This window comes from Bidens hawaiensis, unplaced genomic scaffold, assembly GCF_021521415.1.
Source record: "Bidens hawaiensis isolate Kalapana, Puna unplaced genomic scaffold, B.hawaiensis_p1.1 tig00024822_1, whole genome shotgun sequence".
Taxonomy (NCBI): Eukaryota; Viridiplantae; Streptophyta; class Magnoliopsida; order Asterales; family Asteraceae; genus Bidens; species Bidens hawaiensis.
The window spans coordinates 236,899-252,538 of NW_027493933.1; the positions used below are offsets into that span (position 1 = coordinate 236,899).

At 33.6% G+C, this 15,640-nt stretch overlaps 1 protein-coding gene across 1 annotated transcript; it reads left to right on the top strand.

Annotated features, from left to right (window-relative positions):
* Positions 1–4,789: 4,789 nt before the first annotated feature.
* Positions 4,790–10,171, top strand: LOC143570116 (putative E3 ubiquitin-protein ligase ZFP1). The gene is made up of 6 exons (XM_077055851.1): positions 4,790–4,957; positions 6,128–6,841; positions 7,715–8,100; positions 8,178–8,276; positions 8,401–8,559; positions 9,953–10,171. Exons 2-6 carry the CDS (start codon positions 6,157–6,159, stop codon positions 10,097–10,099), a joined length of 1,476 nt encoding a protein of 491 aa, XP_076911966.1. The 5' UTR covers positions 4,790–4,957; positions 6,128–6,156; the 3' UTR covers positions 10,100–10,171.
* Positions 10,172–15,640: the final 5,469 nt, after the last annotated feature.

Here is a 15,640-nt window from a genome sequence, read left to right on the forward strand (position 1 = left end):
AGAATGAGAAATTGATAATCCGAAGGAATCGATAATAATAACTAATCAGCAGTAGTGACACAAAAGCAAAGCACACTTGGTTAAAAATTAGGGCGACGCGTGAAAACCAAGCGAACTAAACGAATAACATGACGCAAAAAGTAACCATGAAGAAGATACAAAAAAAAAGCTTATTAAATTGTCAACTCGAGGCTCAATCGGTATCACAGCTACAATATACATTGCCATGCCAAATCCGAACATCATCATAGCCATAAATAGATCTGAAGAGGCGGTGTCACAAACATAACCAACATACTTCCAAAAGTTCAATCCAAGTCAAAGTCAATTCCTTCTGGTCATTCAATATATATATATTGAAAGATGACTTCTTAACATGTACATAAACATAATGATTCTTAACATGTACTTCATGTTTAAATGTTTGCAAAGGGTGCTTTACATGTTGTCCATTTTGGTTGTAAAGAAATACATGTTTCTTTTCGTTGCTGATTCACAACATAAGCATCATCACAACCATAAATGAATATGAAGACGCAATTAAAAGCAAATTGGACATCATCACAAACGATAAAACGAAAATTAAATTGTAAACCCAAGGCTCATATTGGTATCACGGCTGCAGCATAAACTACTACGCCCAAAACCGAACGTCATCATAGCCATAAACTGATCTGAAGAGGCGAATACACAATAGGTTCAGCTCCACACCATGGTTGCAAAATAAATTGCCAATCGTATGACCAAAACATCATCACGACCATAAACAAACGCCATTAGATTTGTAATAAGACGGAACTTTCTATATCGACAACCAAACCATCTTGGTTGTTAATCCAAGCCAGCAGAGGCTTCAGATACACATCATTACTAAGTCTAAGTCAATGATTTCAAATTATTCAAGAAGCTACACTTGAATGATAATGAAATTTATTCAAAGTCGCAACATAGCAGCGCAAATTGAAGTTCAATATGTAAAAGGTTACAACAAAACAACACAAAAAGTGCAGGTTAGTATCTTACGGCGGCGGAGAGAGGCGTCAAGACGCCACCGGACCACCGCTACCGAGGGTTTCCAAACATAACCCGGCAACTGTAGGTCAACCGCCCCCCCCCCCCCCCCCCCCCCGCCATCAGCACACCCCTAGGGTTTTCCAGATCGACACCATTCCGATAGACGGGATATCAAGAGAGAGAGAGATGGAGGCCATAGTGATAATAATAAAGATAATAAAAGAATCAAAATGTCAGTGATACGTGGCTATGGTAGGAGGTCAAAACAACCCACGTCTGATAACACGTGTAGAACAATCAAAGAGAAACCAAAATGTACAACATGTTAAGAATCTTTTACAACCATTTAAACATAAGTTACTTGTCAAGAAGCTTTATGTATATATGAAGAAGTTGTCTTTTAATATATATATATATATAATTATATTTTTATCACTTTTTATGAACGAGGACCTCCTTGTTAACTTGCATTGAATTATACATATTTAAATATTCATCACTTTTTTTAATATTTTTTTATTCCTTGCCACATATCTTGTATCAATATTCTTTCAAAAAATATATTTTATAGGAAAAAGTTGTTTTAAAACTGAACTTATTGAAAATCAAGTACGTGCGACTTAATAGTAACCATGTTTCTATGTTTCATTAAAACAGCTTAAAACTTTTTTCTAACTAAAGTTTTCATATTGTTTATTTATGGTCAAGTTATTTTATAAATGAGTACAAAAATAAGAAATATAAAAAAAAATTTCAGTAAAAAAAAACTCATAAAAAATAATAAAAAAATAATCAACTTAAATTTTAATACAAAAATGAAAAATGTAAAAACACAAAAATATTTCCACCGTCTTTCTCTTTAAAAAAAGAAAAAGAAAAAAAGAAAAAAAAACATAATGCTGAGCGAAAAAGATCATTGTGTCTTTTTGTTTATCATTGCGTTTTGTGTTTATTTTCGTCATTGATTGTGTCTTTTTTTCTTGATATTGGGTTATATTACTTAACATTGTGTCATATTTTGTTCGCCATCGTGTTATATTTTGCGATCGATTGTGTCTTTTTTTTGTTTATCATTGTGTTGTTTGTTCATTTTCGGCATTGTGTCTTTTCGTCGTTTTTTTTACACGAGAATGATTGGGAAGCATATTGGTTTTTGAATTTTTTTCGTTTTTTATTTATATATTGAGTTATGATTTTTTATTACTTTCTTTTTGAATTTTTTTGTATGGCGACAAATCATTCTCACACTCCTTATTTCATCTTCATTTGCATTTTTAACTTTACTCTATTTATTTATTATGAATCTTTTATAAATGTTACATACAAAGAATATACCAATGATAAACTATAATAAAGTATATGCAATGCAGCAAGGGCCCTTGTATCTTCATTATTTGATACATCACCTTTGGCCCTTCTACATGGATCTTTTAAATAATAAAATATAATCATGTTTTATTATTATATTAACGTGTTTAAATAATATAATATAAAATATAATAATCTTTAATAGATATTAAATCAAGTATTGAAAATAAGACACTTTACGGGTTGTATGATGTTATACAAACCTTATGGACTACACATGTCGACCACACATATTGACCGACAAAGTCCACGGATACAACCGCATATGAACCACAATATATCATGCGTGCTGTATCTTGATGATGTGAAAACTTAAATTCAACACTATATGAAAGAAAACTCAATAGCTAAACTGGAGGGTGTCGATTGTTTAACCTTGTAACCAATATTTGAAAGATTCTAGGGAAGAAATTACCAATCTTAGTGGATGATAGAAGCATTCGTGTGAACAATCACGTTCCGAATCAAAGACTTATAAAGTAAACTTACTACACAGTTTTATACTTATGTTTTCACTATGAATTCGTTTATTATCTGTTTACATGTGGCTTTGAGCCTTTGACCACGTATGGGTTGTTAGTGCGTAACTTAGCCCGACAACTTTTAACAATGATATATATAGATAATGCTTTTGTTACTATAGTTAAAACTTATTGGAGTGAATTTTATGCCTTTATATCGAATCTGGAACTTAGTTAACGAAAGACTATAATTAGTTGTAGAACATGATTTTGTTGAACAACTTTTACCTAATTTTTTTTCGTTTTGTTGGTATTAAAACTTCCCAATATATAAAATTTCACCACATTAAATCTTTTATAACCTTTTATTTATTTACTTTTTTTTTGTCATCAAGCATTTACCAAAAGTATACAATTTTATTTGATTTTAATTTGTATTAAAGTGATAAATACAAAACTAGTGTTAGGATTTAGGAGTAGGTTCGAGAATGCGTTTTACCGGTTCTAACAAAAGTAGTTAAAACCACACAAATTTTTGTATATCTTTACTTATCCATGACAATTGACAAACAAGATGATTACTTTTTTTAATGGCGGTAACATCTCACAATCAAAAGGTTAAAGATTCAAATCCTTTAGGACAATTATTTAATTACATGTAGAGTTGTCCACTCTCTTTTAACTCTCTTTGTACTGTGAAACACTACTTACAAATGCACACAACAATATGCTTTAAAAGTTTAATAATTAATAAAAACTTAGTCAATTTTATACTCTAAAAGTACTTAACCTAGTTGCATTACATACACAACCAAATTTCATAATTTTTTTCTATTTTAAATTTATTTATATCAATTGTGTTTTTTAACAAGAAAACTATAATATAAGCAAATATATAACACAAAAAAGTTATTCCATTCTTGGTAAAATAATCAATATGAGATTATCTATTTTTTGTTTTAAGTAATTTAGGTAATATTATCCTCAAATAACTAACCAATTTATAACGACATCAAGAACCTAACATAAAATTTGTGTCTTTTAGTTTAGTCTAAGCGAATTTAGGCCAGTTTCAAGCCTAATACATGAACAATTTTAGTTAATAAATTATTACAAGTTAAACTTCGAATATTTTACCAAAAATAAAAACAAAATATTTTATAACTCAAGCGTACTTGTGAGTGGGTTCTCTATATTATATATAACAGTTGTAAGTGGTTGTGAGTGAAGCAGATAAATATTTTTTTGTTGATAAATAAATTTGGAGAAACACTGTGCTCACATTCTATAATTTTTATGTTTTTTTAAAGTGATTGTGAGTACATGAGAGATAAAAGTATAAAAAATATTATGTAATTAAAAAAAGAGATAAAATATAGTGTTTTTTTAGTGTAATTATAAAAATGGTTGGGAATGCTCTAAATTTGAAGCACTAGTATTATAAAATTAAAACATAAATACATAATCACACGGGATCTGTTCGTACCAACCTACCGAAACTCGTATCATGTTCAAGCTCCACTCCCGATACGTGCCGTGTTTAATTCATGTTAAATTTTCAGACTTGATTCGTAAACCCAAACACGACCCATTTAACCTGAAGAAGGAGATAACTTAACAATATTAAAAAGAAAAAATAAGCATAAAAAGCACATGGACAGCATATATATTTATGTAATAAAAATATATAATAATATATATGTATAAAACTGGGAATCGTAAATACGGAAAACCAGAGCAAAGAAAGTTGCGGTTATTAAAGCCAAAATTAGCGAAATAATCACAAGAGGGTTTTCTTTTCTTTCATCAATTCCCCCAAATTAATTAATTTAATTATTATCTTTCGATCAATTTCACCATCTCCGATCAAACCCTCATCAGGGTATGTTCCAATTTCCCCCAATTTTATTAATCTGTTGGTTAATTTCAATTTCAAGTAATTTGAGTAGATAAAAAGCCATAAACTTTGAACATCAATTGATCATCATTGGCTTACCGATAAGGGTTTTTGTTCCGATTGTAAATGTGTTGATGATCGTGTGTTTTGGTAGGCTTTTTTTGATCAATTTGGTTGGGTACTTGATACGAGCTCTGGGTCCGTTGATGATAAAAAGGTATGATTTTTATGATATTTTTTGATAATTTGTGTATTATTTTAATTTTTGCGAAGTGGGTTTTGTTGGAATTTGGGAATTATGTTGGTTTCAGGATTTTTTTTTTTTTTTTTGTGAAGAAATATATGGAATTAAACCCAAAAAGATGAAATTTTTTTGGTTTTGTTGTGATTTTTTTTTGGGTTAATTGATGTTGAAAGATGCATGAATTAAAGGTTGAATCTTGAAATTTATCTGGGCAACAATTTTATTACAAGTTCAAGATTTTTGTAGGGTCATCTTGGACTTTGGTTTAAGGTTGAATATTGAAACTTGGCATTGGTTATGTAGAGAAATAAAAGAGATTTTTGTTGGGTTGGTCTTAATCTTTTAATGGATTTTCTTATGTTGAACAAAACCTGCAATGTTTTTGATGCGGTTCTAAATGGCGGTGTAGCGATTTTTTTTTTAAGTTGACAATGTCACAAAAGGATCTGGTTACAATAGAGAGGCAGGTAAGCGGGCAACACTTATGGCGGTTTACCGATCGTATACTAAAATGCACCACTTGTTTTTAAAAAAATAAAAAAGATAATTAGGGAAATTTGCTTCTTAGCTTTCTGTATGTGAACTCAAACGAGTGCATACGATTTAGGGTTTTATTATACAGTTTGGTTGCTACTTGTGTGAACTTGTGATTGATGAGTTGATCGGTTTGTGTTCGTATCATTTGTCACAGTTTTCTTTTGATTGAACATTTAGGTAGGTTATGCATATCTTGGAATTTAGATGGTAGTTATATACTCACATCAGTTGATTTAATGCACATTTAGGTCAGAGTTTGGCGTTTGGCTCAGACATTTGCAACCCTGTTTAGCTTATATGCAAACGTAATGCGTTGTTGATCGGTATGCTTTGTCATATACTTGACTTAGGTTAAACGTGTATCGGATAATGTAGGTTATCCAAGAACATATCTGGCATGGTACAATACCCATGTATGTTTCACGAGTACCGGATATTGTATTTTACAATATGTATGATGTAGATGTAAATTTGTGTTAGGTACGTGATGCATCATTAATTCGCATTCTAAATAGTACAGGATAACGTTACCTAAATTACCTAGAATTGGACATTAAAATAAAGTTTTACATGGTCTAATTAATATTTTTTTTCTTGATTCATCAGGATTTACTTGCAAGTATTTATTCAAGAACATGGCACAACGAAACATACTTTATACGGGCCCACTTCTTGAACCAGAACAAGGCCATATTCACCCTGAACCTTGTGTAGTACCTTACGGTGGACAACCGAGTTTTCCACAGCCAAACAATAACCTCACAATATTACCACCTTCTGGAAACCGAACAACTTTCAACCCTCAACACCTACCAGAAAATCACGGACCGTCACCTTTACCACATGGCATCACTCAGTTTAACAATCTTGATCATCTTCACCATCCCGCCAACAACATATTTATGACACCTGGCGCCCGAGTTTTCCCGGTTGCAATTAACCACAGGGTGCAAGATCAGTTACCGTTTCAATATTTTATGGACGGGTTTAAGAGAAAGAATGCTGAAGGGTTTTCGGGAAACATGCAGTATTATTACCCAACACCGGGGTCGAGCTCTTTGTCCGCAGTTCCTATGAATATAGAAGGGACAATGATGGACCCGGTGGCTCATAGAAGTGGGAGAAATAGAGGCTCGGGTGGTATTGGGGTTGACCCGGTGTTGACTCATAGTAGTGGCCATTTGATCCCAGGTAACTATGGTGGTCAACCGATTCAGGCGGTTGTTTCTAACCCATGGCTGGATCAACCGTTTTGTGGTAACGGTAATGATGGGGGTGCATTTTTGTGGAATCACGGTCCGGGTATACCTTATCTCCAAGGTAATTAATTCGTTGATTAAATCTATTATTACTACAAAACTCTTATTTTATTTTCTTTTTTAAGAGAGCTAAGTTGCGTATTGTGATGGATTTAGTGGCTGTAGATTTTGTTGCTTTAAGGGGATGCTTTGATGTGCGTTTTTCTAAGTAATTATTGTGACTGATAGGAATAGAATAAAAGTTAGATGATGATATTTAGATGTGCTTCTTGAAAGTTATACGAATTTGTGCAATATAACGAGCGATAGAAAACATTGTTTGGATGCGCGAACTGAACGTTTAGTGAACTGTTTGTGAAGCGTTCGATGAATGAACATGAACATATTTCTTGTTCGTTTATTTATGTTTGTTCGTTTACGTTCTTTAGTTTATGTTTGTGAATATATATTTTTTAGGGCCATTACCATTTAGTCTAGTTTTAATAGCTTTTTAGGCCAAGTACCTCGTTCACATTCAATTTTAATCAGAGTTAGCGCAGCTATGTTTGTTCGTTTACGTTCGTGAACAGTTCATTTATATTTTATACCATTAACGAACGAACATAAACTAACATGAACAAGTTCATTTTCTTAACAAAGGAACACGAACAAGAAAACCCATTCGTTTAATTGTTCATGTTCGAAAAAAGTTTGTCAAAAAGACGGTTTGTGTGTAAAAGTTTGTCAAATAAGATGTTTAGAAAAGGCACAAATAATTACTTTTATTTTGGTCCTTAGATTATATTGTTATCTCAAAAGGTATGAAATTTATTATTCAAAGCTAATTATTTACCTCAAAATAATTAGAACCAGAATTGTACTCCATTATTTCAATGAAATCACAATTTTTTCCATTTTTGTTGGCTTTTTAAATTTTATTACTTGCTTATTGCAGGACCGATAAATGGTAGCGGTATCGAGGCTGCAAATGCAGGATTACATGGATATCAAGTCACACCAAGCACCAGAAACCCGACAGCTTTCGTGCACCCGGCAGCCATTCAGGGGCCCCACAATCTCCACCACCCGCCGCCACCAATGGCACCATCAATGCCGCCAATGCAAGGCCCTAATAGGGACTTTCATTCTCAACTGGCGTCAACTTCCCGCAGGCTGCCAACAACCACCACCGTAAATCCTTTTATCGAGCCCGGGCCCAGGTTTGTGGCCCCCACACAGCCAACTGGAATTAGGGTTTTTCGGCCTCATCGACGCGAGCTCATGATTGATGCAACCGCAAGGCATCGGGCCTTTCCCCATTTGAGGGTTCTCCCTGAAGATGTAACTTTCTTTTCTCATGAAAATATAAAATTTTAATTATTTTGTAATTTATTATTATGTGTTTTTTTGACACGCAGGGCGTTGCGATTCTTGATATTTCTGGCTATCATGAAGTTGGAAACTCGGTTGATCAGCATAGAGATATGCGTTTGGATATAGATCATATGTCTTATGAGGCAAGTTATAAAATTTTGTTTTCTTTAGCAATGAAATAACTAAGAAAACGGTCTACTTTTATTTTTGTTAGATGATATTTTACCGTTTTCATGTGTTTTTGCAAACTTTTTTAATCGAATGCAGGAGCTTCTTGCACTTGGGGAACAGATTGGTAGTGTTGGCTCAGGTCTGTCAGATGCTTTTATTTCAGAACATCTAAAAACCCGAGTATTCGCATCTTCTTCTGAACCTGAAGATTCATCTTCTGATGATCAAGAACTTAATTCTTGCATGATTTGCCAGGTATTTCACTAATTAAAATTATGTTTTTTTTTTTGCACTTTTAATTTCTACTTGCTTTTTATAATGGTCTTTATCTTTGGTTAAATGCTCTTTGCTTATATTTTTGAAAAAAAAAGAAAGAGAGAAATTATACCATCTTAATATTTAAAACGACAACATACTTTCCATTTTTTCTCACAGAAGGCCGTCGACAGTGTTTTGCACGTTAAAGTCTCTCCACATGTTAAATTTTAACAAAATTGTGAAAATAGTTTTCAAAACTTGGAACGATACATCCCGTTGTTTCACTTATGTATTTTTAATTTTTTTTACGCGAATTATTTTTCCTTTTTTTTTCTAGCTTTTTAAAACACTATTGGATTCCAAGTTGTTTTAAAAAAAAGAAAATCAGATTTTTGTTCAAATTTAACATGTAGAGATACTTTATTGTGCAAAAAAATTAAGGACTTTTATGAGAACAACAGATTTTTTTGACCATCCATAAATTAGTTTAGTGACCTTTTCGTGTATTTTTTTATAAGTTGAGGGTCCTTTGTATATACCAAAATCAGGTTGAGAGACTGTTTCATGATAAGTTAGAAAGTTGATTGGCTTTTATGGTGTTAACTTAAACTTTTGATACTGCCTTAATAAGAGTAAGCTTTACAGTATATATTCTTGCGCAAATCGCGTAAAACAGTAACCAACTTTGGTCAACTTCTATTTTAGGTAAGCCAACTCTAGTTTGGTCATACATAACAATCAAGATTTTAAAAACTTCAATTCAAGGTTGATCTTCTAAGTTAAACCAGTTTCCGTGTGCCATAAGCTGCAACTAGGGGTGCCAAATGTGACCCATTGGGTTGAGTGGGTTGTAATAAAATGTATATAATGGGTCAGAATGGGTCAAACTAAAAAAAGAAAATGATTGAAACGGGTCAAAACGGGTTGACATTTCTTGAGTTTTTTTAATGGAACAAGAAAAACGGAGGAAACTTTTTAGTTTTATTACTTTTTTAGTTTTTGATTTATATTTTGAGTTATGATTTTTTAATTAATTTTTTTGAATTTTTTAATGAGGGCTTTTGAAATGGGTCAAAATGGCGATTTCACCCCCTTATTAAAAAAATCAAAAAATAATTAAAAAATCATAACTCGAAACATAAATCAAAAACTAAAAAAGTAAAAAAACTAAAAAGTTTCCTCCGTTTTTCTCGTTCCATTAAAAAAAAACTCAAGAAATGCCAACCCGTTTTCACCCGTTTCAATTTTTCCTTTTTTTAGTTTGACCCATTATATACATTTTATTACAACCCATTCAACCAAATGGGTCACATTTGCCACCCCTAGCTGCAACATCCTCATTTTCAATGATTTTACTTTATAATTCATTTGATTATTTCTACCTTTCCAGACTAATTATGACGATCAAGAACAAATCGGAGTGCTAGATTGCGGGCACGAATACCATGTTGACTGTTTGAAGAAGTGGTTGGCCGTGAAGAACACCTGCCCGGTTTGCAAGTCAACAGGGCTTGCTGCAAACGAAAAAGGGTCGTAAAACTGAAGAAACGAGAAGAGAGACAAGACGTTGGTTTGAAAAAATTCAGCCGTCGTCTTGTTTGTCTTCTGATATAAATATATAAGTGAAAGAGAGGGTGGTGATGGTGTTCTTTCTCTTTTATAAATTATGGTAAATATGGAAACTTGGTTTTGTTTCGTTCTGAGATATGACGGTTAACAAACTGTTGAAAAGAACCGTGGTCTCGGTTGAACCTTTTTGTACAGACTTTTTATCGGTCTGGCAGTGGATGATCTGTCTGGAGTCATGTACTTATGAATGTTAATATCAGGTTGAACGTTCGTTGAATCTTTTCTGTTTTGGTATGAATGCGCATGGTTGAATGTATGTCATGGTTTGGTTCGGTCAGGCCGGTATTGGCAAAACTTTTTTGGCCGAAGTGTTAACTGTGGTTTTGAAAATCGACAAATCAAACCATTCAAGTTAAATGGGTTGGCCGGACCAATTTGGCGGGTTTGCGATTTCAACTGATATTTTTATTTTTTTAAATAATCAAGGACTCAAAGTGGTACTGTGATGTTGACTCATGGGACAAGAAAAATTTTATTTCTGAGAAGGCTGATGTTGACTCATGGGACAAGAAAATTTTTATTTCTGAGAAGCCTGGCTATGGATGGAAGATTAGGTCATCCGTTTACAAGTTATTTGCGTATTTTATTTCCGACAATATTTTCATTCAATGCTATATCACATTGTGAAACATGCGTTTTAGCAAAAAGCCACAAGAAAACTTTACCCAACAATACTAACACTGCTCTACCATTTTCGTTAATCCAATTCAGACGTATGGGGTCATGCCCCATTTATTGGGGGGCAAAAGTTTCGTTGCTTTGTGATGTTTGTTTTGAACGTTGGTAGGGTGCGTTTGTTTTTGCCGGTCGATTGTTTAAAGGTTTCATGACCTCCGGTCATGGTAGGATCAGAAAATTAAAAAAACATGGTATTTAGAACTGAAGATGTGATACCATGAAAGATGACAATTGTATATTTCTTCTTGATTACAATCGACACAATCGTGATATATAAAAGTTACAAACTTCTTAGCAAGAGATAAGTAAGGTGACAATATAAAACATAATCAAAGTATAATATCTTGCATATCTTATCTTTTACATTCTTATATCTCCGATCCTCTGCTAATATTAATAGCCTTGTCGTCAGCTCTATACGCTGCCATTGATAGTTGTGTGTGATCGATAAGGAACTTTGTTTCAATAATCGGAGTTTGATAAATCAATTCGAAGTATTGATTGCTAAAAGATGATTAAAATTGAACAACTTTGATTCATGCAAAAGCAAAAGGCCCCGAATATACAACTACATAACCGTCAATCCCACTATCTTATTAGTCAGACCAGTGTTGTTGAAATCGGACCGGACCGGTTCGAGCGGGATTCGGTCCATTGACCGGTCCAGTTATCTATAGTTCGCTCCTATATTGCTAATAATATGCCTTTACATGATGTCTTGGCTGTTACCTTTGGTAACGGTAATTCTCTTCCGGTCACACATACGGGTACCTCATATATTGCTAATAATATGCCTTTACATGATATGATGTCTTGGTTGTTCCACAACTCCTCAACAAAAAAAAAATTACTCTCCATTAGCAAATTAACAACCGATCTTCCCGTAGATGTGTTACTTTCTCAACCTATTTTTACTATTCAGGACCGCAAGAGCCTCCGGGTGCTCGCTAAAGGACGATGTGAAAACGGGCTTTATTTGCTTGAAGACGGACCTAAAGCTCTTGCTTCCAAGCACACCGTTACCCTAAAGCCTCTTATGAGCTATGGCATAATCGTCTTGGACTCGTGCCTTTTGATATTATTTATTTGTTGCACAATTCGGGTGCTTTACATGTTACTTCTTTCTTACATAAACCTATTATTTGTCAATCATGTCAACTCTCAAAATGCCATAAATTGCCTTTTGAAGATGATCCTAAATGGTTTTTGCATCCATTAGATGTAATACATTGTGACTTATGGGTCCGACACCCGTTCGTTCTACAAATGGTTATTAATATTATGTTGTGTTTGTTGATGACTACTCGCGGTTTACATGACTTTATCCTTTAAAGTCCAAAACAGGTTTCTACTCGGTTTTAATCGCATTTATACGACAAAAGGTGCTAGTATCTTCCAAAATTTTTCGAATAGTGTGTTAGCGTACTCAAAACCACCATCCGATTGAAATATCTGAATTTTCGGGGATCATTGTGTCACTATTCGAAAAATTTTGGAAGATAATAGCACCTTTTGTCGTATTTCATGTCCTTATACACCAGAGCAAAATGGTCGTGCCGAAACTCCGAAAGGAAATATCGACACATGGTTGAAACGGTCCTTGCCATGCTAATTAATGTGCATGTGCCTACTTATTGGACGGATGCTTTTTGCTCTTTATTATAAACCGTCTACCTACAGCAGTGTTGGGAAATAAATCTCCATTTCATTTACTTAAGTCTCAAAACTCCTAAATATGAGAATTTTTGCAGCTTTGGCTGTCAGGTTTTTCCCTATTTACAGGATTATCATAAACTTGCACCACGAAGCATTTCGTGTATCTTCATTGGATATGGTACCCAATATAAAGGGTACGGTTGTCTTGACCCATCTATCAAAACTAGTAATCAATATAATCCCAAGAATCAATTCAAGAATCATGAATAGTCAAAGATGGATAAATTCTCTCCATAAGTTATGCATTTCATATATTTATATTTATTGTATTTCTAAAGTTTAGCTCTTGTATCTTCTATTTATACTCATTGTAACATCCTATTCAAGTGTGGTTTCATAATATTCAAAGTTTAATATGGTATCATAGCTAATATCTCCAACGAGAAAATTTTTGATCCAATTAGCCCGCAAACCACCGTCCACCACCACTAAATTTCTTTTCCGACCAACCCTAGATTTCTTTTTCCCCACCATCTCTAATGAAAACTCCCTTTCTTCTCCTCTATTATAGCAACATCTCTTGCTATCACTATATTACTTCTTCAAATACAACTATTGCTCTCTCATTATCAATTAGGTTTTGCAAAACCTATAATTCTATCACCGCCGCAACCATCATTTTTCCGGCAAACTCTACCTTTGATCTTCAACCAATAAAAAAAAAAGAAAAGAAAAAAAACTTCTTCACAAAATATGTCTTCTTTTACCTCATCAACTTCATCTCCATTTGCATCTTCAACTCATCAACTTTTTTTCTTGCTCAAACACTACAATTACTATTTTTATTCAAGATTGGACTTATTCTATGGTTGTCCATCTTGCGGGGGCATATCAAGACTAGTAATCAATATAATCCCAAGAATCAATCCAAGAATCATGGATAGTCAAAGATGGAGAAATTCTCTCCATAAGTTATGCATTTCATATATTTGTATTTATTGTATTTCTAAACTTTAGCTCTTGTATATTCTATTTATACTCATTGTAAGGTCCTATTCAAGTGTGGTTTCATAATATTCAAAGTTTAATACCATCAACATCATGCGTCTACATCACACGCCATGCACGATTTAATGAAACTGTTTTCCCCTTTGAGAATCAAGCTTCTTCCAACCTTTATCTAAATTAAATCTATCAATATTCCTTGATGGGTTACCTGTGTCACCTGCCACTGCTGCTTTTCAGCCTCCATTGGATTGTTTACCCAAGCCCACCTCCCCTCCCAAGCCTACTTCCACCACACGCCCTGTAACACCCTGCTTTAAGCGGAATACTTCCGGATGCAACGTATAGATCACTCATAAGCTCGTAACACTATTAGTGACAATATAATTATTTTATTTCATAAATTCGCAACTACATAAATAGCTTGATAACAAGACAAATACCATTATATCGTAATAAAACAAATATTATTCTTTATTTAAATATCATAAGGTGGACTAATGATCTTCGTCCTTAGCACATCATTGAATTCAACCTACAACACGTTTAACAACACATCTTGGTGAACTTTCATAAGTTTTGTGTATATATGATGGTTGGGTAAAAGTTAGTTATTAATATATATTAAATAGTTATATTTAGGTTAATAAATGAATGAACATTGGTACTTCAAGCATTTTTTACGTGTTTTCAGAATATTGGAAGCTATGGAGCTTAACGAGCATATTTACGGGCTTGTAACGAAGATCGAGAAGTGAGAGATTGGACGTGCACGCATCACGAGGCAGTCAAGAAAAGAAAATAATAAAATCTGAAGTTTTACATCTTCGCGATACGCGAAGATGCAAAGAAGGGCAATTTCGCGATACGCGAAGTTGCAGAAATCCGTCCGCGACTATTTTGTCCTTCGCGATACGCGAAGAAGCATGTTGATCATCTTCCCGATACGCGAAGATGCTTAAGTCGGCCAAAAATTTAGGTTTTCCTTATATAAACCCCTTAACCTCCCCATTCGGCTAATTACGACTTTCAGAGGCAGAAGAGGTGTTCTAGGACGATTTTCAGCCATCCCGAAGCTTCTGGTTCCGTCATTGATCATATATTCATCAAGATAAGTGCTTTAACGATTATGTCGATGTCCGGTTAGTCGTGTGTGTTCGTTCTAGGCTAAGGTTTTGTGTGAAATACTGTTATGATCAGATTCTAATATTTAATGAATATAGCTTGATTGATTTTATATGCTTTGTCTTGCTTAATTAGTATTTGGTTGATTAAAGCTTGAGTTTGCGATTATTGATTTGTGTAACGTTTGTTTGGTTGTTCATCAACACTTAGGGTTAAGCTCTTGTGTCATTGAACTAGAATCATCAAACCTTATTATTGAGTTAATCATCTTAGACATAGAATTGGTAATTGTGGTGTCCGGGTGCATTTGTGTCAACAATTCGGTTAGGGTATCGTTTGTCATCATAAATCAAACAATAGGACTAACAATTATTATAATACCAAAGACTAAAGAATTTGTGATTAACGTATGGAACACATAACCCAAATCTAGAATGAATGCTTTTTAATTAATATTGTTTACAACTCTCTTTAAATAATCATTAGTTTTAATTAAATCTTTTTCTAAAAACCGCTTGACATCGTCTGTCCGCTTAGATTAAATAATTAGTTATCAATCAAATAAATTTGCACTTTCCTTGAGTCCCTGAGGAGACGACTTACCCGTACTAGTTATAGGTATTTAAGTCTTTAATTGATTGTTTTTTAGTAGACCGCGACAACTTACGTCAATATATATAACGTTTGTCTATTCACCTGTCACGAATGCAATACATTCAAGCATAAAGTAAATGAAAAACAACCAAAATATCGGCCCAACCTAGGGGAATGATAATGATACCACCATCCTTGACAAATATTATTCTTTATTTAAGTATCTTAGGGTCGACTAATGATCTTCGTCCTTAGCACATTATTGAATTCAACATGCAACACGCTTAACAACTCATGTTGGTGAGCTTTCAAAAGTTTATGTGTGTGTATGTGTAACGTTTGTCGATTCAATTGTCACGAATGCAATATATTCAAACATAAAGTAAATGGA